Source organism: Geotrypetes seraphini, chromosome 1 (assembly GCF_902459505.1).
Source record: "Geotrypetes seraphini chromosome 1, aGeoSer1.1, whole genome shotgun sequence".
NCBI classification, from domain to species: domain Eukaryota; kingdom Metazoa; phylum Chordata; class Amphibia; order Gymnophiona; family Dermophiidae; genus Geotrypetes; species Geotrypetes seraphini.
Genome location: NC_047084.1, coordinates 540,168,591 through 540,192,788, shown reverse-complemented (window position 1 = coordinate 540,192,788; position 24,198 = coordinate 540,168,591). Strand labels below are relative to the sequence as shown.

Sequence of the window (24,198 nt, the reverse complement as noted above, 5' to 3'; positions counted from 1 at the left end):
CCTATTTTACCTTCCTGTTTTTGTTTGTTTTGGAAATAAAAAAGATTTACCCAAAAAAAAAAAAGTGAAATTGCAGGTTGCATGTATTTTCCAAGATAACATATAAGAAGTTAAGCAAATCTATTCAATTTGCCTTGGGAGTTTCAGTGCAGAAATATTCAGACACTCTTACAGGCAAATTCTAAATAGTCCACTTAAAGTTAGACACCTGCATTAGCACACCTAGTTGATGTAGTCACCTTACTTAATTGGTTAATAGGCTTAATCGGTGCAGGTTATTGGCATTTAACATCTCATAATTACCTTTAATTGGACATGAGAGTTACATGCCTAACTTGAAAAACATGATTCTGTAAAAAGGTACCTAGTCCAAAGTACCTACCTTAAAGTGGGCGTGGTTAGGGGCCAGATTGTGTTTTAGAGTTGGGCACCATTAGGCAAAGACATAAATTTGGTGTGCCTAAAGTTAGGATGCCTAGCGATGCCTAATGCTGCTTAGGTCAGGGGTCCCCAAAGTCCCTCCTTGAGGGCCGAATTCAGTCGGGTTTTCAGGATTTCCCCAATGAATATTCATTGAAAGCAGTGCATGCACATAGATCTCATGCATATTCATTAGGGAAATCCTGAAAACCCGACTGGATTCGGCCCTCAAGGAGGGTGTTTGGGGACCCCTGGCTTAGGTGGTGCTAAGTGTGGCTCTGTACAGTGTGCCTAACTTTTATAGCGCTTACCACTGCAATGGTTTGTGCTGATTTTTTAGGCGACCTATATAGAATCAGGCCCTTAATGTCTGCTGGAATAATTTGGATGACATTCTGATTACTGTACTTAGAGGTCAAGTTACTGAACTGAATTTTTTTTTTTGGCAGCCTTATGTTTTTCCAGATCCACCGATTATAAGAGTCAGTCATGGAAGTATTTTCTCAGAAGTTACGTGTTTCTTCCATCACATAATTCATACTGTGAGACTCTATAATGTGCATGGTAAGACCACCTTAATTTCATAGGTGTAAAAACAAGTATGTTTTTAATGAGAATGTTTTGTAACATTGCTGGGCTAGAAATTTTAAATATTTTGGCGTGTGAAACAAAAAGGATAAGACAAATTTTTAAAAAAGAATAGTTAGCATTCAGGAAAAGCCCAGCCTCCATTGTAAAATTATATGAAAAAAGTTTACACAGGATAAATAAAAAACATATACAGTGGAGTCACTGAAAAGTTCTCAGCCCAACCAATAAAGATCCGATGGAATGAAAAATGTGGAAAATCACTGGACTAGAGGAAGTGGCATCACCAGCCAAGATGGAGGTTTAAACTCTAAGTTTGTTAGACCTCTGGAGATAATTCCCTAACAAAGTTATCCGTGGCGTGGTGGGCACCACATCTCGCTTCTTATCTCTTTAAAGCTCATAGCAGGTGCAAGCAGTAAAAATGTTGCAACTGCAACGCAAGACATTGAAGGATTATGCATTCCAACCTGCGACACGCAAGCTAGCAAAAATGGCGGATGGTGAGAGGGTAAGCCCCCAATTGATTCCTTGGACAAGTTCAGGGAGTTTTCATGAAATCAAACCAGATGTTAAAGCCATTAGAGAGGAACTCGCAGCTCTTTCTGCGGACCTGAGAGGGGAAATTGTGGAACTCGGGCACCATGTGGAAGCAACAATAATGAATGCCACTCAGCAAGACACCGATGCACATCGATACAAACACAACTGTGAGACACTGATATAACAAGGCTATGAAACCTTACCGAGTTGTTTGTACAGTGCTGCCAATGTAAGCGCATGGAGGCAAGTTTGCAAACTTAATTGTCAGACCTCTTATGTTAAAAAGCTGTGATCCCTTCTCAGACCCCTGGGGAGCCCACTATTTATCCTTCTCCATTGAGAATATTGACCATTTAAACCTACTCTCTGTTTTCTGTCTTTCAACTAGCTCTTAATCCATAATTGAACACAACCTCTTATCCCATGACTTTTTAATTTCCTCAGAAGTCTTTAATGGGGTACTTTGTCAAATGCCTTTTGAAAATCCAAATGCACAGTATCAATTGGTTCACCTTTATCCACATGTTCAAAGAAATGCAGTAGATTGGTGAGGCAAGATTTTCCTTGACTAAATCCATGTTGGCTTTCTCTCTTTAATCCATGCTTGTGTATATTTATTCAATTTTCTATACTGTTCTCCCAGGGGAGCTCAAAACAAAGTACATGAATTTATTCAGGTACTCAAGCATTTTTCCCTATCTGTTCCAGTGGGCTCACCATTTATCTAATGCAGTGTTTTTCAACCGCTGTTCCGCGGCACACTAGTGTGCCGCGAGATGTTGCCTGGTGTGCCGTACGGTCAGGGCCGCCATCAGGACAGTACCACCAGTCTAGGGAGAGGGGCGGTCCGCCCCACGTGGACAGGAGAGAGCTGGACTTTGGACCCGCGGAGTTCAATACATCTCGAGCCGCGAGGCTCGTCTTCTGTTCCTGCCTGCCCTGCAGCTAACATATAGCCGATCGCAAGCGTTCCCCGATGTCAGCGCTGACGTCGGAGGGAGGGCTTAAGCAAAGCCTGCCCTCCGACGTCAGCGCTGACGTCGGAGAATACTTCCGTTCGGCTATTTGTGCGCGGCAGGGCAGGCAGGAAGCAGAAGACAAGCCTTGCGGCTTGAGCTTCGTTTTGCTGAGAAAGTTGCAAAGATGGGCTGGAAGGCAAACACGGAACACAAAAGGGGGGAGGGAGTGCGTTTTGGACACAAGGCATGAACTTGGGAGAGAGGAAGGGAGGGAAAGAGATGCTGAGGTGGGGGAGGGAATGGGTTTTTGGACACAGAAGGCATGGACTTGGGAGAGAGGAAGGGAGGGAAAGAGATGCTGAGGTGGGGGAGGGAATGCGTTTTTGGACACAGAAGAAATGGACTTGGGAGAGAGGAAGGGAGGGAAAGAGATGCTGAGGTGGGGAGGGAATGCGTTTTTGGACACAGAAGAAATGGACTTGGGAGAGAGGAAGGGAGGGAATGAGTGTTTGGACACAGAAGGCATGGACTTTGGAGAGAGGAAGGGAGGGAAAGAGATGGTTGTGTACACGGGGAATAGAAGAAAGGAGAATTTTTGGTCATAGGGAGGGAGTGAGGTACAGATAGTGGCATACCAGGGTGGGGGGGGGCGGTCTGCCCCACCCCGGGTTTACGTCCCAAGGGGGTGCACAGCTGGCCACCCTCCAGTGTTGTCCCTAGGCCGGCAAACTGCGGCTCTTTAGCCACTTGAGTGCCACCGCCGCCAACGGTGTTGTTGGCGGTGGCAGCATTATAAAATACTTTCTTTGTGTTTATTTGATTCCTATTCAAGAGAATTACTTTATATATAGTCAATATAACACAGAGTTAAATTTTTTAACATTTTCTAATGGTGGTGTGCCTCGTGATTTTTTTCATGAAACAAGTGTGCCTTTGCCCAAAAAAGGTTGAAAAACACTGATCTAATGTACCTAGGGCAACAGGGGACCAAGTAGCATTTTGTTCTTTATAATAGTCTCTATCATTTTGCCTGGCACTGATATCAGACTTGCTGTCGGAACCCTTTTTAAAAATCGGTATCACATTGGCCACCCTGCAGTCTTTGGTATTATGCTGGATTTTAAAGAAAAATTACTAACAGTAGCTCTGCAAGTTTATTTTTCAATTTTGTCAGCACTCTGGGATGTATACCATCCAGTCCAGGTGATTTTCTACTGTTCAATTTGTCAAATTGACCCATTACATTTTCAGTGTCACAGAAATTTGTTTGAATTTCTCTGATTCATCAGAATTGAATCCATTTCTGGCACCAGTAACTCCCCCATATCTTCCTCAGTGAAGACTGAAGCAAAGAATTCATTTAATTTCTTTGCTTTGGCCTTGTCTTCCCTGGGAGCCTCTTTTACCCCTTGGCCATCTAGCAGTCGAAATGATTCTCTTCCCGGCTTCTTGATTTTAATATACCTAAAAAAATTTTTACTGACTGTGCTGGAAGCAAAAACAATCTTCTTTTCAAGATCTCTCTTTGCCATCCTTGTTCCTGCCTTGCATTTGACTTGCATTCCTTCTGTTGTTTACAATTATTTTCAGTCAGATCCTTCTTCCACCTTCTGAAGGATTCAGTTTTAGCTCTAATAGCTTCCTTCACCTCCCTTGTTAACCATGCCTGTTGCCGTTTGGTCTTCCTTCCTCCTTTCTAAATACATAGAATATATGGGTTTCTAGGATGGTATTTCTGAATAACGTCCTCTAAGAACATAAGAGTTGCTGCTGCTGGGTCAGACCGGTGGTCCATCCTGCCCAGCAGTCTGCTCACACGGCGGCCCCCAGGTCAAAGACCAGTGCTCTAAATGAGTCCAGCCTCACCTGCGTATGTCCCAGTTTAGCAGGAACTTGTCCAGCTTAGTCTTGAAACCCTGGAGGGTGATTTCCCCTACAACAGCCTCTGGAAGAGCATTCCAGCTCTCCACCACTCTCTGGGTGAAGAACTTCCTTTTAACCATTTTTCCCATGTTATTATAATCTCCATAGTCAATGTTGGTCCTTAACTTACTAACCACACAGGCAGAATTTTGACCCATTATATGTTAGTATAAGAGATGAAAAGTATGTTAGAACATACCAATGGGTCAGACCAATGGTCCTTCTAGCCCAGTATCCCATCTTCACAGTGGCCAATTCAGGACACAAGTACCTGACAAAAACTCAAATAGTAGCAACAATCCACATTACCAGTCCAGGGCAAGCAGTGGCTTCCCTCATGTCTGTCTCAATAGCATACTATGGACTTTTCCTCCAGGAACTTGTCCAAACCTTTTTTTATTTTTTAAATCAGTGTTTAACTATTCTCTGAGTGAAAAAATACTTTTAAAACCAATAGGAGGAAATATTTCCCTGTAACTTTGAATGTCCCCTACTCTTTGTAATTTTTGAGGGAGTAAAAATTGATCTACTTGTACCCGTTCTACACCACTCAGCTTTCTGTAGACCTCAGCCATTTTCCCCATCAGCTGTCTTTTCCACACATCCTAACCTCTTTAGTCTTGCCTCATACAACAGGAGTTCAATCCCCTTTATAATCTTGGTTGCTCTTCTTTGAACCTTTTCTATTTGAGATATCTATTTGAGATAAGGTGAACAGAATTGAATGCCTCAAGGTGAGGTCTCACCATGGAACAATAAAGAGGCATTTTGATATTCTTAGTCTTGTTTACCATCCCTTTTCTAATTCCTAGCATCTTGTTTGCTTTTCTAGCTGCCACTTCACTTCACAGAGGCAAAAGGTTTCAGCGTATTGTCTACAATGACATCTAGATCCTTTCTTTGGGCACTGACCCCCAAAGTGGACCCTAGTATCTGGTAACTATGATTTGGGTTATTCGTCCCAATGTGCATCACTTTGCATTTGTCCACATTAAATTTCATTTGCCATTTAGATGCCCAGTCTTCCAGTTTCCTAAGGTCTGCCTGCAAGTCTTTACAGTCCACACGCATTTTAACAAGTTTGAATAGTTTAGTGACATCTGCAAATTTAGTCACCTCACTCATCATTCCAATTTCCAGATCATTTATAAATAAGTTAAATAACACTAGTCCCAGTACAGATCCCTGCAGTACTCTACTATTTATGTTTAAATAATTTTAATTAAAGTTTCACAACAATACAGTAAGCAGAAGTATAAACAAATACAGCAAAGAAGTAAGAAACTCCCACAACACAGCATCAAAACAGCCCAACTATTCCCTTATCCCCCACAACCCACACCCTCCCTCCCTCCACCCACCCACTCCCAGGAGCAGCAGCAATCAGTACAAACAAAGCAAAATAGAAACTGTCAATATATCAAACAAGCAAGTCAATACCAAATTTATCTCTAAGGTAAGGAGTCAAAGTATCACAAAAAGGAGTTCAACATTGTACAAATAGATGACCTGCTCGTGGATCCAAATCAAAAATATCTCTGTGTTCCAGCAAGGCTTACTCCACTATTTATTCTTCTTTATTGAAGAAAATGATCCATTTAACCTTGTCCTCTGTTTTCTGTCCAATAACCAATTCCTAATCCTCAACTGAACATTGCCTCATATCCCATGACTCTTTAATTTTCTCAGGAGCCTTTCATGAGGAACTTTGTCAAAAGCTTTCTGAAAATCTAGATACACTACATCAACTGGCTCACCTTTATCCACATGTTAATTCACATCTTCTTCAAAGAAGTCGAGCAAATTGGTGAGGCAAGACCTCCCTCGGCTGAACCCATGCTGACTCTATCCCATTAAATCATGTTTGTCTACATGTTCCACAATTTTATGTTTAGTAATTGTTTCCACTATTTTGCCTGGCACTGATGTCAGACTTACCAGTCTGTAATTCCCCGAATTGCCCTGGAACCCTTTTTAAAAATCGAAATAACATTGGTCACCTTCCAGTCTTTAGGTAGTACTAACGACTTTTACGACAAGTTAGAGATCTAAACATATATGACTACATCAGATTCTTTTAATTATTGTTTCACTGTCTTCTATCTTTAGTATTTAATTTGTAACAACATTGATTTTAATGGTTTCTTGGTGGTATTTTCTAAGTAGTGTTTCATTTATCATCACAGCTATAATTATCTGTCTCAAGTGTCATGCTTTCTAGCATCAGCTGCTTTGAAGTGTAAAGTTGCTATGGGTTACTAATATATCATGCAATTTTCTGCACACTGACAAAAGAGTTCAAGTCCCATATCTGTTATGGTACATTTCTTCAAGTTTTCTCTAAGGCAAATATTTTCTGTTTTTATAAACTGATGTTCTTTATCAGCATGTTGCAGCCTTTAAGAAATGATAGAGTGAACTAAATTAATTTAGCTCTGTTCTCTCCTATCCCTTCACCAGTACACTATTGGAACAATAGTAACAAAGTAAATGACAGCAGAAAAAGAACCGAACAGTCCATCAATTCTGCTCAACATTTACACATACATACTTATAAATTCATGATTAAGTTGTCTTTTTTCTTTGATGTTTTTGGACTGAAACATAGAGTAGAACTATTTGTTTAGTATGTTTTGCTTTTTCCTCATCGCTGTCCACAAAGTAGTTCATAGCTTCTTTCAGTCATGCAGTTCCAATTTTGGCTTCCTCCTTTCACTAATAAGCCAGAAAAAAATTTTGTTTGCCTTTTTTACATTTCTAGCCATTTGTTCTTCTGCTTGTGTTTTCGCCAGACCTCTCTCTCTCTTTCTTTGTTTCATCCAGTATTCCTTTCTGTACTCCTCTTCTTGAGTTTTTTTTATATTTCATGAACGCCAAGTCTTATTTTTTTCTTGCCACTAGTTTGGAGAACCGTTTTGGTTTCCTTTTTCTCTTGTTTTTATTTATTTTCCTCACAAAAAGGTCAGTAGCTATTCTATTGCTCGTTCAGCTTGGGCCACTGTTTTTCCAGTTCTTATGTCCTCTTATCCTATCAGCTCGCTCTTCAGGTACACCCCATTTTACTAAAGTCCATATGTTTGAAATCCAGGGCTTTGAGTTTTGTGTGGCTGCCCTCTACTTTAGATGTTATATCAAACAAAACCTTTTAATGATCGCTGCTTCCTTGGTGGGCACTCACTTGGGCATTTGAGACACTTTCCCCATTTGTGAACATCAGATCCAGTATCACTTTTTCCCTCATGGGTTCCATAACCATCTATCTGAGCAAAGCCTCTTGAAAGGCATCCACGATTTTTCTGCTTCTTTCCAATTCTGCAGACAGAACTTTCCAGTCTGTATCCAGCAGCTCGAAATTACCTCTCAACAGTACCTCCCCCTTCTCTCCCAACTTTTGGATATCTGCAACCAGATCCTTATCACTTTGCTGCAATTGAGTTGGAGGTCTGTAGAAAACACCCATATAGATAAAAGTTCCATCTTCTCTTTTGAAGGCTAAGGACGTAAGCGGACCAGAGAAAAGTGACGAAAATGATATAGGCTTGCGCCAAAAGACGTACAAGAAGAGACTGCAAGATCTGAATATGTATACTCTAGAGGAGAGGAAAGACAGGGGAGATATGATATAGATATTTAAATACTTGAAAGGTATTAATATAGAAACATCTTTTTCAGAGACAGGAAAATGGTAAAACTAGAGGACATGAATTGAGGTTGCTAGGTGACAGACTTAGGAGCAATGTTAGGAAATTCTTTTTCACGGAGAGGGTGGTAGATGCCTGGAATGACCTCCCGAGGAAGGTGGTGGAAGATGAAAACGGTGGTGGAATTAAAAAAAAAACGTGGGTTAAACACATTTCTAATTAGAAAATGAATGGTATAAAACAAACTAAGGTCGGTACTGGGCAATCCTGCATGATCCCTTGTTCTCCATCTCTGTGGATAACACTCTCATCCTTCTTGTTCTATCTGCTCATAATCTCAGGGTCATCTTTGACTCCTTTCTCTCCTTCATCACCCAGATACAACATATCTATAAAACCTGCTGCTTCTTCCTCTATAATATTACCAAAATCTGACCCTTCCTCTCTGAGCACACAATAAAACACTTATCCATGCCCTTATCACGTCATGCTTAGACTACTGCAACTTGCTACTCTCAGGCCTTCCACTTAGAAACAGGGCTGAAGTGCGAAGTTATAAAATTCGCAGATGACGCAAAACTTTTCAGTGGGGTTTGGAATAAAGAGGACTGTGAAGATTTACAAAGGGACCTGAACAAACTGGGAGAGTGGGCAGATAAATGGCAGATGAAGTTTAATGTAGAGAAATGTAAAGTCTTGCATGTAGGAAACAGAAACCCTATGCACAGCTATATGATGGGGGGAGGTTAATGGGTGAAAGTAGGGTACTGGTGGACAAAACAATGAAGCTGTCGGCACAGTGCGCAGCAGCCTCTAAGAAGGCGAATAGAATGCTAGGTAAAATCAAGAAAGGTATTACAACCAGAACGGAAGACGTTATCCTGCCGTTATATCGGGCAATGGGGCACCCGCATCTGGAGTACTGCTCCAATATTGGTCGCCGTATCTTAAGAAGGATATGGCGATACTCGAGAGGGTTCAGAGGAGAGCAATGCGACTGATAAAGGGTATGGAAAGCCTATCATATGCCGAAAGATTAGAAAAACTGGGCCTCTTTTCCCTGGAGAAGCGGAGGCTTAGAGGGGATATGATAGAGACTTACAAGATCATGAAGGGCATGGAGAAAGTGGAGAGGGACAGATTTTTCAAACTCTCAAAAACTACAAGAACAAGAGGGCACTTGGAAAAATTGAGGGGGGACAGATTCAGAACCAATGCCATGAAGTTTTTCTTCACCCAAAGGGTGGTGGACACCTGGAATGTGCTTCCAGAAAGTGTGATATGACAGAGTACGCTACTGGGTTTCAAGAAGGGACTGGATGATTTCCTGAAAGAAAAGGGGATTGAAGGGTATAGATAGAGGATGCGATGATTTCCTGAAGGAAAAGGGGATTGAAGGGTACAGATAGAGGATACTATGCAGGTCCTGGACCTGATGGGCCGCTGCGTGAGCAGACTGCTGGGCATGATGGACCTCGGGTCTGACCCAGAGGAGGCACTGCTTATGTTCTTATGTTGCGCCCCTCCAATCCATCCAGAATTCAGTTGCATGACTTATATTCCAGGAGAGCCGCTTTACTCACGTTACGCCTCTTAAAGTCACTTCACTGGCTTCCCATCCATTTCCAAATACAAGTCAAGCTCCTGTTACCGACCCACAAAGACATTCTCTCAGCTGCCCCTCATTATCTCTCTTCATTAATCTCCCCCTATAATCCGCCCCCCCCCCCCCCCCGAGCTCCGCTCAACTGGTAAGTCCCTCCTTTCTGTGCCCTTTTTTTCACTGCCAACTCCAGTATGTTTAGAACAGGGTGCTCAAATCCCTATGGCGGGCTCCGTCTCTGGCACTGTTCATGGCCCACTTAAAAGCCCACTTTTTTGAGAGTGCTTTCAAGTCCTGATTTCTCTCACCTTGGGCTCTGCATCCCCAACCCTATATGTCATGTCTGTCTAAGTTAGATTGTAAGCTCTTCTCAGCAGGGACCATCTATAAATGTCAAAATGTACAGCGCTGCATACGCCTTTCAGCACTATATAAGGGAAAAGTAGTAATATATATGGTGATTTGGTTGAAGATGAGCTGGGGAGGGCTTTGATAGAATTGCCAGAGACAGGTTGATTAGGATTGTCTGGAGTGGGCTTCAATGGCAACTCCAGCAGTGGGAACATAAAGACAGTACCATTCGAATTTCTATGGTCTATTGCCCAGAAATATGCCCTGGGTATACTCTTTCCATATACCTACTGTTTAAATGCATATACTGTATGATCACACAATTTTATACAAACAGTTTTCTGCATTTGAAAAAGCTTCAACCCATTGGGGAATAGGCCTGTCAGCACAGTTGAAATCTCAGAATGGTCAGAACACACTAGACAATTTTTTTTAAAAACTACCCTACCATTTAGTTACGAAGGGAAAAATTCATCAAGCAGTGTTATGAACTTAACACGTTGGGAATTAGCCTGCACTTTGTTTTAGTTCACATAGTTTATTAAGTTTTATATTAATAAAAACAGTGCCAACATTGGTAGGGCTCCCAAAGAGGGGCACAAAATGTATAACAAGTACAATTATAATGTTAATGATTTATTTACTCACAATTTTACTAAAGAAAGAAGCCAAGTATTTACGTAATTTGGTAGTAACAATCTTTAATTTCTTAGGAGGAACTGGAGTACAAAATGTATATAAAAAAATAATTATAAACTCCAGTAAAATCTGAGTATGATGCCTTAAGGCTCATTTTACGAAGGTGCGCTAGCGGTTTTAGCGCATGCACAAAATTACTGCGCACTAGCAAAATTATTACCACCTGCTTAAAAGGAGGTGGTAGCGGCTAACGCGCGGGGCAATTTAGCGCGCGCTAATCTGCACATTAAGACTTTAGCGCACCTTTGTAAAAGGAGCCCTTAATGTTTCCTTTAAGGAGGAAAAGGGCTCAGAAGGTGCGGGAAATGATTCGGTCCCAGAGCTGTGAAGGAGAGAACTGTCAAATGTACTAGCTCTCTTTCACATTTCTATTATTGGCCAGATAAAAAACCTCCTGAAACTTTTCCAAATGTATATTGCAATTGCACTAGCTATTAAAAGAATAGAAAAGTGCTTATCTGTGTAGCGTCCCGTTCAGGATCAGCCTTCCAATTGCTTTTACAACATGCTGTATTTATTTAAAACTGTGCTCTGTACAGCCAACATGCTTTGCTCAATGCAGCCAACGGTGACCATTGTTTCACGGTCTAACAACCGTTTCTTCAGGGCACTGTTAGGCAGTATCGGCATGAAGCTATGTGTTGGAAACATTAAGGCATCACACTCAGTTTTTACTGGAGTTTATAATTTGTTTATATATATGTATAATTTGGTATACATTAAAAAAAAAAAATCAGTATGTAAGTGTTTTAATTGTAATTTATACTTGCTACATTAAAGTTAATGATTTTCAATTTAGTTACATGTAGTTATGTTTAAAAATGGTATAACTTGAATCAAATCTCTAATTTATCAAATTTAGGACTAGAGGGCCAGTCTCTGGAGATAACAAATATTGTGGACATAAGTGGAGAGAACAATCGTGAGATTGGAATGAGAATAACTTCAAATATCTACAGCCAAAATAGATTTTATACTGACTTAAATGGATACCAGGTAATTGCAGGCTTTTAAAAATCATGTTACTTAAAGGAGGGAGGAGGGTAAAGAAATGGAAGGGATTTGCATAAATCACTATTAGTCTGATTCTGTGTGTATGGGAGAAGAAAATCTTAATGAACCAGGCCCTAAATGGTTAAAATAATTCGAGTTATTGTGTTATATTTTGGTTATGTGTCACCTAATTTAAAGATGTCAGCATGCTTCAAAAGTTTTTCAAGGGGCTATTATTTATATGGGATGGTGTAGAGAAATTATTAAGAATTTCAGCCATTAATGTTGGGCAGATAATTATTTTCCTGATTCCAAAAACCAGCAGCTATTAAAGTTTTGTTAAATGTAAATAAACAGTAATACTACTCACTTCCAGAAGCTACTGTAGTTCAGTTTAATTTTGTGTTCATTGATTGATGGCAGCATATTCTAACCAATTATCCTACCCATTTATGATGGTGTCCTAAGCAAATATTGCCTAAATTGAGCAATTCATTTCTCTTGAGTAGTAATCAAAAGGACGAGAAAGTGACTTTAATTATAGAAAGCACAACACATTCAATCCATAAGTCCTAGAGCAAGAATCCAAGCATTTCATGCTCACAAAGTGACTTTTAGCAGCACAGGAAAGCCTTAACTGTTCTATTTTTGAAGAGCAATTTTTTGTGACCAAATTTAAATTGCTTCGTATTTGGTCCTATTCCACTTTATTAATTTGATATACTGCTGTTAATTTGTAGTTATTAGTTTATGAAAGTCTTAGAGATACCAAGTCTTGCTCCTTAGGAGTGTCACATTCATTTGAAAGCTTTCTCACTCTCACACTCTGAGGCCTATTTATTTCTCACTCATCAGAACTTCTGTACCAGTGCACTGATCTTGATCACTGCTTTCAAAAGAGGCAAGCTTTAGAGAAGTAAACTTAAGTGGTCCAACCAGTAAGAAGAAATCTGAGTAGACTTTTCTGCCTATTGTTTCCCCTTGGGTTTTTTTTTTTCCTTTCTACAAGCTCCTGTGCTCTAAAACATGTACACACTTCTAGCTACTGGGTGGAAGAAGATTTTCACAAAAAAAAAAAAAAAATTGCCCAAATTGCTCCCCTCTTTATCTGTATTCTTTCAGAGGTTTCAAAGAGAAGCAAATATAATTTACCCTTCCCTCCCTTTTATCAAGCTGCATAAGGGTTTTTTTAAAATTGCAGACCACTGCGGTAAAAGCTCTGATGCTTATAGAGTTCCAATGAGTATTGGAGCTTTTACCACAGTGGTCTGTGATTTAAAAAAAAAAAAAAAAGAGGCTTGCATCATAGATCAGTTCAGATAGTCGGCAAACTCTAGATCTCTTTAAACTTACAATCTCTCCACACACTAGCAGGTGTGTCAAAGTCCTTTCTCGAGAGCCGCAATCCAGTTGGGTTTTCAGGATTTCCCCAATGAATATGCATGAGATCTATTAGCATACAATGAAAGCAGTGCATGCAAATAGATCTCATGCATATTCACTGTGGAAATCCTGAAAACTCGACTGGATTGCGGCCCTCGAGGAGGGACATTGATACCCCTGCTGTATAGCGATCCTAATAAATATTATTAATTACCTCAGTCACACAGTCAATCTTGCTGATTGGTATCCCTTACTGCATTGCACCTGTTCATATTTATTCTAACTAATCAACATAACTGTCATTCGTTGCAAGGCATTCCTATGGCAGACCATCTGGATGGAGGCTTAGGGCTTGTCCCATGTGTCTTCAGCTCTCTAGTATGAAAGAGGAGATCAACAAACCTAAGCAGGAATTGGCTTGAATTAATGGAACAATCCAACTGAAAACAAATCTACCTCAGATATTGAGTGCAATTCTGGTCACTGCATCTTAATAAAGATAGAGTGGAATTAGTAAAAGTTCAAGAAGAGTGGCAGAAATGATAAAGATGATGGGACAACTTCTCTGAGAAAAGGATAAAGTGGCTAGAGCTCTTCAGAGGAGGTATGATAAAGGTCTATAAAATAGTGGAGTGAAACAGGTAGACATGAACCACTTGTACATTCCAAAAATACTAGGACTAGGGGCCATGCAATGAAGCTAACTCAAGAAAATATGTATTCACTCAATTTGTAATTAAACTCTGGAATTTGTTGCCAGAAAATGCACTGAAAGCAGTTAGTTTAACAGGGTTTAAAAAAGGTTTGGAACATTTCCTAAAATTCCATAAGCTATTATTAAGATGACTTGGAAAATCCAGGGCTTATTTCTAGGATAAGCAGCATAAAGTCTGTTTACTCTTTGGAATCTTGCCAGGTATTGTTAGAAACAAGATGCTGGGCATGATTGACCTCTGGTCTGTCCCAGTATGGCAACTATTAAGTTCTTATCCCCACTGCCACAAAGGGTAAGGAAGCCTAAGAATAGATGGGTTACAGTAGGCTCAGGTAGATTGACATATTCCCTCCCAATCATTGCCTCTGTCTAATTTGATTGCTGCACCGGAGCATTATGCTGCTCCAAAATTAAGAACTGAGGCAGATTCAGTGACCAAGAAGATAACTTAATCCAGAAACCACTGATAAATCAGCTCAAGAAAAGAAAATTCTTGCTGGTAGGCGACTCCATTATCAGAAGCATTAACTTAGAAACAAAGTTGCTGTGTCCCAGTCAAGTGAAATGATTTCTAGGCTTCTCAGCTACTAGGAACTATAATCAAATATTGAATGTCATCAAAAAGGAGAATAAGGATTCCAACAGTATTATTGTAATCCACCTAGGGACAAATAATCTGGCCAACAATAGCACACTTGGAGCATAGAGAACTTTCCTGAGGCTAGGGGAGGAGCTAAACTCATTTATCCAGACTGTACGTTTTTCCAAAGTACTACTTCCCATGGAATGGGAGAGGAAAGAGTATATGATGCAGAAAAATTCAATATGTGCCTTAAAGCCTGATGTCAACAAGGATGGAGCAATATGTGGAAAAGCAAAAGGTTGTACTGTAACAATGGGCTATGTTTTTCAGTGGGAGGAAAAAGGGTCCTTGGGGAGAAATTGGCAGTATATTTCTAGGCTTTCAAACTAGGTGGTGGTAACAATAGGAAGCAAGGGCATTCAGCAATCCCCCCTCCCTCAGCAAAACCACAGTTTTAAAGTGGCTGAAAATGCAGGGAACCTGAGGAAAAGAGAAAACAATATGAATTGACCTGGAAAGAGAAAATGGAACCTGTATTTACTTGGGTGTTATCTGAAGACTTCTAGCACAAATAGAGAAACTGGACACAGATCTGATTGAAGATATCCATAAGACGGGAAAGGAAGGGGGCATTCTGTTGCTTGATGATTTCAACTTGCTTGATGTGGATTGGAATGTCCCCTTTACAGAATTGGAATGAAGTAGAGATATTGTGGATGCTCACCAAAGTGCTCTGCTCAGATAAATGATAACAGAACCCATGAGGGAAGATGTGTTTTATTGTTTGTTTATATTGTATGTATATTTTGTGATCTGCTTAGTTGTGTGATAGGTAAAATATAAAAGAAAAAAATGATATGAACCTGTTATTCCAGATGTAGCATTTGCACAAGCCCCAGTCCCTATACCACTACCCCTCTTCCCTATGATTTGTTGGAGCAGTCACAGAACTTCTCCCCAAGAAAGCCACATGGAGTTTTGTGATCCTCCTTCCAGCATCTTGTTAGTATATATTCTCTTTAAGAGTAAACAAAATCAAGTTCACTTTTAATCTGAGTAATTGCACAGTGTGAATATAACAGAAAACAAATTCAAATAAGCCAGTTTAAAACTGAATTTTGAAGTTATTTAATCCAAGAACATAACTTTGTTTCCCCAGAAAATTAGGGTTGCACATTTAATATATTAATAGCGTGATTAACGTGTTAAATGTTTAATATTTGTAAAACATTTTAACTCACGTTAATACAGGTTCACCTCCCTCCCTGTCTCTCTCCAAAGTGGGTATCTCACTCCCTCTCTCCCTCTGCAATCGAGTATCTCTCTTCTCCCTCCCTCCTACTTTCCAAACACTATGAGCAGACCACTGTTGGCTGGCTCCAGAGTCTGTCTTGCTATAGCATTCCAAGCTACATGGGGACAAGAGGTTGAAGTAACTGGACTGGGGGGGTGGGAAGGGAGGGGATCGACAGAGATACTGGACCATAGGAGGGGGGAAGGGAAGGAATGTGCAGGGGATAGGGAGCTGCCAGAGTGCAGGGAGAGAGGAAAGAAAAGGTACTGGGAGAAAAAAAGAAAACCAGATGTGTACCTGGAGGGAGGGAGGGGAAAAAAAGAGGATGTGAAGGGGAGGGGTGTTCTCCAGGTATTTATCCTGAGGTGGAAAAGAGAGGCAGAGAATGGGTACCTAGGGAAGAGAGGGATCTGCTAAGCTATCATATCACAGGGCAGTCAGAGAAACCTGCCTGGAAGCTGCTAGAGCTCAATAAGTAAAAGCCCTGTGCTCCTCTTCCAGAGGTCATAAGTTAAAATCCCAACCAGCTCCACAGCACCTTGATGATCTCACAATGAGGTCACCATTGTGCAGATGCAAACCTCCATTTTCAATGAAGTAGAAGCCAAGCTAAGGTCTGTATCTATTTTTAAGCTTTTGCAAATGAAGTTATGTATGCAATCTATATATTTTTGTCATGTGTTTTATTTGCTGAATCCACCTGTTTTAAGAATGACCTCATTGGAGCAATCTTTAATGAGAAAAAAGGGTAGCTTTTTAGCAAGAAACATAAAGCTGTTTTTTTTTTAATGTGCTGTGCTTCAATTAATGGATCTTTCCCTCTAATTAGCAAATAGCATTGCTTTTTGCCCAGAAAAATAGGTTTTGCATCTTGGTATTGATGTGCCTTATTTATGTGGTGGCTTATTAAATGTATTTTAAGCTTAATAAAGCAAAAATAAAAACCCAGAGAGTTATTTAGCAGATCGCATTAAGGACATCCAAACTGTGCCTATGTTCTGGAAGAATGTTCAAAGAGTGGCTAAGTTCTGTCCATAGAACTCAGGTCTATCTGAAACCTAAACTGTGCTCAACAATGCCTATAAGACCCAGTTTTACAATTCCTATGTAGCTTGCTAGCTCACTGTATAGCACATTGATTAAACCTATACCTTCTATCCTAATGTTGCTGGTTTTAACCCTTTCAGGACCAAGGGACATATTTGTCCCATAACTTTAAAATCCTATAAATTTTGATTGGGATAGTCTACAGTTCTAAATTTGATATGTACGGATTCCATATGATACTGCCTTTATGTAAACAAACTGGTTCCGACATTCATTCATTAGCGTCATTGCCAGATTGACGAGAAGATTCACTTGCCACACTGTCCATAAGCCAGAAGTGTGATTTAAAAAAAAAAAAATAATGATATTTCACAAAAAAAATCAATTTTTTGGCATCTGCAAGCCCTTTTTACCATAAAAATGTCGTCAAAACCACAAAAATTGGCCTACGATCCTTATGGTCCTGAAAGGGTTAATCCCAGTCACTCTGTCTGATGGAAGAGAAATAAAAGCATTAAACAGATCCAACTCCTAGTATTACAATTATAATGAAAACCAGCATAAAATCATCATTCTAATAACATAATAATAAAATATTATAACATTAAGAACATTGTTTGGACATCTAAATCTCACCTAAAACCTGATTCTCTAAAGGACGCCTAAAAAGTTAGATGCCTAAACAGTGCTGAACTCTGCTGAGCGTGATTCTACAAAGGACGCCTAACTTAGGCATCTAAACGGCGACTAACTTTAGACGCATTTTGCACAATCGGGACCTAAATGCATAAAAATGGGATAGATTAATCCTATTTGCCCAGATTTTAATTGGGCCTTTAAATATTTACTTCCCTGTTTCTGAATCATTTGTGCTTACTGCTGATGTTGTGGTGTTACAGATTCACAAAAAAGTGGTTAATCAAAGCTGCCCAAAACTTTATTAAGTATGGTGTTAATTATTAATTTTTAAACCTTTTAAACATGAAGGAAAATGATCTCAGATATGCCACTCCAGCGAGTTATATTGTTATTGCTCACATATGGAATAGTGGCGTGAGTGTCTTTCATCGATCTATAAAACCTTCATGATGGACAAAATAACTTTTATATCCACTACTCTAACTTATTTTTTTATATATATTTTTCATTATTTTCTTTTCTTTTAACTTAGTGCTAAATTAGCAACTCATATATATTTTGTTGTTATAAAAAGTGCAAATAAGCATAAATTCTGTTTGTGCAAAAAATGCAATAGATATAACTGTGCAAAACTTGCAAAGATTTTAACGTCTGATTTACAGTAACTTGGAATGTGCAAATCAGCAAAGCAATTATTATCTTATGTGCAAAATAAGCTCAATAAGAATGTGCAAGTATATAAAGCACAGAATAGCAGCAGAATGGTGCAAAATACGCAAATTCAAGTAAAGACAACCAAGAAGGCACTTATCTTGTGTAGTTTTATAACAAGATAGAAAGCTTTAATTCCCATAGTAAATATCCGACGGGAGCCCGTTTCGCCGTAACATGCGGCTTCGTCAGGGTTTTAGTCGATATACGGGCTGAGAAAAAAGCATAAAAAAGAATAATTAACAAAGAGAGTAAATAAAGTATCTACCTCTCTATATATAGCGTACTTACTTTAAGCGTTTGTCTTTTAAGTTATTCTCACACAATCCTGCACTTACAAAATGGCGCTTATAAACACAAAACGCCAGTGCATGCGCAATAGGTTCAAAGCTATTCAAGCATTTTAATTGGATATCAGAAAATACTATGTAAAAACAGCTTTAAATGAATACTGACCAATCTGTCACTGTGTTAAGACCAAAGGGATGTACGCTATTGAGTCTATGGATCCATCTGAGTTCACGTTGTCTTAATCTTTTCACTCTATCCCCTCCTCGTAACATTTTAGGTTCCTGATCTATAGCTAAACAACGTAGATCATTAAAAGTATGTTTGAAAGTAGTGCAATGTTCAACAATAGCTTCTGCACTCCTGTTACGTTTAAGGTTTGATTTGTGTTCAGAGATCCTGGTCTTTAATTCCCTAGTGGTCATGCCTATATAAAGCAATTTGCATGGACAGATGATGACATATATTACGAACTGACTTCTACAATTTGTGAAATGTCTCAAAGTATATTGTTTACGATCTTGTGGATTGGTGAAAATTTTTGTTTGTAAAGTAATTTCACATATAGCACAAGATTGACATTTGAAATGACCCATGATATTATGTGATGACAATCTGGTCGAACGAATGTTAGAAGGACATAAAATTTCTTTTAAATTAGAATTCCTAGAAAAAGCAATTCTAAGATTCATGTTCTCAAAAATAGGATGGAGTTTCATGATTTCCCAATTATTTCTCATTATTTCAGCTATTTTGTTACTATCAATCTTTCCAATAGAGAATTAACACACGTAGAAGAACAGGTACTTAATTGTGGATTGTCATTTGTCCCGTCAAAAATATTCGACAGCTTTCAATTTAATATTGATCTTGAAAGATTTATTAGAAAATTAAATATCAAGTTGTTCTTTCATTCACAAGAAGCTTTTCAAAGTAGAGCGATTATGAGACCACATTCACAGTGGTCTCCACCAGGTCCGATGGACAATACTTTAACAGTATTTAAGCAAAAAATCTTGAAAGATGTTGAAGCTCTTAACTTAATAGAACATAATAGTTTCAACAATCTTAATACATTAGAAAGAAAAGCTTTGAAAGACCTCATGAATGATCAAACCATCATAATCAAGAAAGCTGACAAAGGCGGGGCAGTAGTTATTCAAAATAAAATTGATTATATGGAAGAAGCTTTGAGACAGTTAGGAGATGAAACAACATATAGATTGATCAAAATGGATCCAACAAAAAGATTACAGAAGAAAATTAAACGACTTATAAAGGAAGGCACGGACGCTGGGTTCCTTACGTCTAGAGATGCAAGATTTTTATATGCATCCAATCCATTAGTTCCGGTCATCTATTTCTTGCCGAAAGTACACAAGACACTCGACCATCCACCAGGTCGTCCAATTATTTCATCGAACGATTCTGTGTTGGAACCTTTGAGCAAATTTGTAGATTTCTTTCTTAAAGATCTGATTTGTATTAGTGAGTCGTATATTAAGGATACGGCACATTTTTTGGAGATATTATCCTCTACACAAAGTACTAGTTTTCCTTTTGTTATGGTGACCTTAGACGTTACATCACTCTACACAGTTATTCCTCAAGATTCTGCAATTGAAGTTGTCAGAGAAGCACTTTTTTCTACCCAGCGACCGTTCTTGATTCCTCCGGACTTTTTACTTCAATTAACTATTCTTGCATTAAAAGAAAATTTTTTCATTTTTAATAATGATATGTATTTACAACTTTCTGGTGTGGCAATGGGTTCTACATTCGCACCTTCCATTGCTAACCTTTATATGATGGACTTTGAGAAAGTATGGATAAAAAATTCCCCTTTTATTGATAAAATTTATTCGTGGCACAGATACATCGACGATGTATTTTTGTTATGGAAGGGAGATGAAAAAGAACTTGAATTATTCCATACTTGGTTAGGCTCTTGTGATGAAAAAATTCAGTTTACTTTGAAATATTCAAAAGAATCTATCCATTTTCTAGATGTCGATATTGTACAAACTAATGATTCTTTTGTAACTAAAGTTTTTACCAAAGATACTGATAAAAATACTTTTTTAAAATTCAACAGCTGTCATCCTAAAAAACTAAAAGAAAGCCTACCATTCTCTCAGATGCTACGTATTAGGCGTAATTGTACTGACATTAAAGAATACAACATTCAATCTAAGATTTTGCAAGATAAATTTATTTCCAGAGGATATCCAAGAAATGTCACGGAGAGAGCAAGGCGTCGTGCGAAATTTGTGAACAGAGAACATCTTATAGATCCGGGAAGGAAAAACATCTTAGAAACTGATGTAGAGACTTGTGTACTTCGTTATTTTTCAAATAGTAACAAAATAGCTGAAATAATGAGAAATAATTGGGAAATCATGAAACTCCATCCTATTTTTGAGAACATGAATCTTAGAATTGCTTTTTCTAGGAATTCTAATTTAAAAGAAATTTTATGTCCTTCTAACATTCGTTCGACCAGATTGTCATCACATAATATCATGGGTCATTTCAAATGTCAATCTTGTGCTATATGTGAAATTACTTTACAAACAAAAATTTTCACCAATCCACAAGATCGTAAACAATATACTTTGAGACATTTCACAAATTGTAGAAGTCAGTTCGTAATATATGTCATCATCTGTCCATGCAAATTGCTTTATATAGGCATGACCACTAGGGAATTAAAGACCAGGATCTCTGAACACAAATCAAACCTTAAACGTAACAGGAGTGCAGAAGCTATTGTTGAACATTGCACTACTTTCAAACATACTTTTAATGATCTACGTTGTTTAGCTATAGATCAGGAACCTAAAATGTTACGAGGAGGGGATAGAGTGAAAAGATTAAGACAACGTGAACTCAGATGGATCCATAGACTCAATAGCGTACATCCCTTTGGTCTTAACACAGTGACAGATTGGTCAGTATTCATTTAAAGCTGTTTTTACATAGTATTTTCTGATATCCAATTAAAATGCTTGAATAGCTTTGAACCTATTGCGCATGCACTGGCGTTTTGTGTTTATAAGCGCCATTTTGTAAGTGCAGGATTGTGTGAGAATAACTTAAAAGACAAACGCTTAAAGTAAGTACGCTATATATAGAGAGGTAGATACTTTATTTACTCTCTTTGTTAATTATTCTTTTTTATGCTTTTTTCTCAGCCCGTATATCGACTAAAACCCTGACGAAGCCGCATGTTACGGCGAAACGGGCTCCCGTCGGATATTTACTATGGGAATTAAAGCTTTCTATCTTGTTATAAAACTACACAAGATAAGTGCCTTCTTGGCTGTCTTTACTTGAATTTGCGTATTTTGCACCATTCTGCTGCTATTCTGTGCTTTATATACTTGCACATTCTTATTGAGCTTATTTTGCACATAAGATAATAATTGCTTTGCTGATTTGCACATTCCAAGTTACTGTAAATCAGACGTTAAAATCTTTGCAAGTTTTGCACAGTTATATCTATTGCATTTTTTGCACAAACAGAATTTATGCTTATTTGCACTTTTTATAACAACAAAATATATATGAGTTGCTAATTTAGCACTAAGTTAAAAGAAAAGAAAATAATGAAAAATATATATAAAAAAATAAGTTAGAATAGTGGATAAAAATTGTTTACATTAGTTATTTTGTCCATCATGAAGGTTTTATAGATCGATGAAAGACACTCACGCCACTATTCCATATGTGAGCTATAACAATATAACTCGCTGGAGTGGCATATCTGAGATCATTTTCCTTCATGTTTAAAAGGTTTAAAAATTAATAATTAACACCATACTTAATAAAGTTTTGGGCAGCTTTGATTAACCACTTTTTTGTGGATCTGTTTTAACTTTGGTTAATCTCATTCTTCATTTTTTCATTTGTGTTACAGATTCAACCTAGACTGACTATGAGCAAATTGCCTCTTCAAGCAAATGTCTACCCAATGACCTCAATGATTTACATTCAAGATGACGATGTACGTTTGACACTTATATCTGCTCAGTCCTTAGGAGTTGCAAGTCTAAAAAATGGTAAGTATCCCAGTGCTTTGCCACACCAAAATGTTTAACATGTTTAAAGATATTTAACATTTGCAATCAATAATAAAAACTTAAGAAAATGTGGCCAAACATTGCAGAGCATAGCTGATAATATTATTTTCAGTCCTGTGTCTGTGTGTATGTATTTCTGGCATGGAGGAGACAGGGATGGAGAGTTTGAACAGAACTTTCCTTAAACATCTAATGGGTTTAGAAGAATAATGAAAAGAGAATGTGAAGTTGAAAATCCCACCAAGGTGATTGCATAAACCTTATGCTCCATTAATCGTCAGTTAAACCCCTCTTCAACCTTGTCTAATCATGCAATTCAGCTCTAGAATCTTCTCTAGCTGTTTGCTAGATGTCCAGAAGCAAAGTAAATAAAATTTGCAGTGACAACCAGTAATAAGAAGGCAAAACGAGATCTGATAACCCCTACTAAGATGGAAGCTTTAAAGGTCTTTATCTGCCGTCATTTACTATGTTACTATGTTTGAGCCTGTTCTAGCTGACTTATCCTTTATTAAAAACATGATATACAAAAATACAGGCAGTTTACAAAACTTTAAGGCATAGATGTTATGCCTGACTATTCATCTCAATATATTTAAAGATAGTACTACCCCGACTCCCACAATAATGGTGTTGGGGGTTCCTGGGGAAGTGCGCTGGTGTTGTTTTGTCCAAACGCAAGCATGTATTGGGCAATATCCCTTGCGAATCCTCCAAAGAGTCCGAAACTGATGTGCTAATCTGCTGCGGAGGATGAGTTTTTACCGGAATTTGTGGCTGTGCTTTATCTCCACTGTTTGTTTGTCTGTGATTAACTTGTGGAGGTGATTTTCCTGTTCTGTACTCACAAAAGAATCTACAACATAAAAAAAAGGATTTCCAAAGCACACAGCAAAAGATGAATAGCAGGACCCAATATTTTTGGCCCAAAAAATGGCCCAAAAATGGGGGTCTCTGTTTATATTTGAGCTAACCCCTTCCTGCACCCACCATGGGCCTCCATTTTTGCCCTGGTGATCCAGTGGTGCAGGGAACCAGAGCTGCCAGGGAACCAGAGCTGCCATCAATCCCTCCCTCCCAGCAACTTTGTGCAACTAGCTCACCCCCTCCCCTTTCCTCCTGATCCCCCTACTGTTCTACATTAGGTCCCAGGTGGTCCAGCAGTGAGGCGGGGCAGGATAAATCCCTTTACGCTCCTGTCCAGCAGTCTCCATAGTGAAAAAAATGACTGCCACGAGATCCATGAGAAACCCAGAAAGACCTGAAAGTTCTTGCTGCTTCCACATTACAGCCAGGACCAATTGACCAGCTGTAACTATTTAAAATCCCTGGATACCTGGGCATTGACGTATGTATAGTTAAGCAATATAACACTGGTTCTTTATCACTTGTGGAAGTTGTATATGAGTCAATGTAGTCTAGCATAAAAAAGACTAACATGATCATGTTTTTTAAGACCAAAAATCAAGCGGACCGCTGCATTCTGAGCTAATCGGAGTCTTAATAAAGTCTTTCTTGGTAACTCTAGATCACATGTGTCAAACACAAGGCCCGCGGGCCAAATCCGGCCCGCCAGGCCTTGCAATGTGGCCCGCACTGCGCTGTCATCACTGCACGCCGCTGCGTTCCATCACAATGACGCGCGGTGACATAGGAGGCTTGTGATCTCGCCGGCCATACTTGCTATCTATCTCCCCCCATCGACCGCCCCCCCCCCCAAGACCCTCCGACCGCCC

The 24,198-nt window shown here is 38.9% G+C and overlaps 1 protein-coding gene across 1 annotated transcript in view; it reads left to right on the top strand.

Moving 5' to 3' along the window:
* Positions 1-24,198, top strand: part of MAN2A1 (mannosidase alpha class 2A member 1) — a 414,578-nt gene that overhangs the window by 333,082 nt on the left and 57,298 nt on the right. The window contains exons 16-18 of the mRNA XM_033929139.1: positions 870-984; positions 11,590-11,723; positions 22,300-22,441. Coding sequence (XP_033785030.1) covers positions 870-984; positions 11,590-11,723; positions 22,300-22,441 — 391 coding nt within the window. The remainder of the gene's footprint in view (positions 1-869; positions 985-11,589; positions 11,724-22,299; positions 22,442-24,198) is intronic.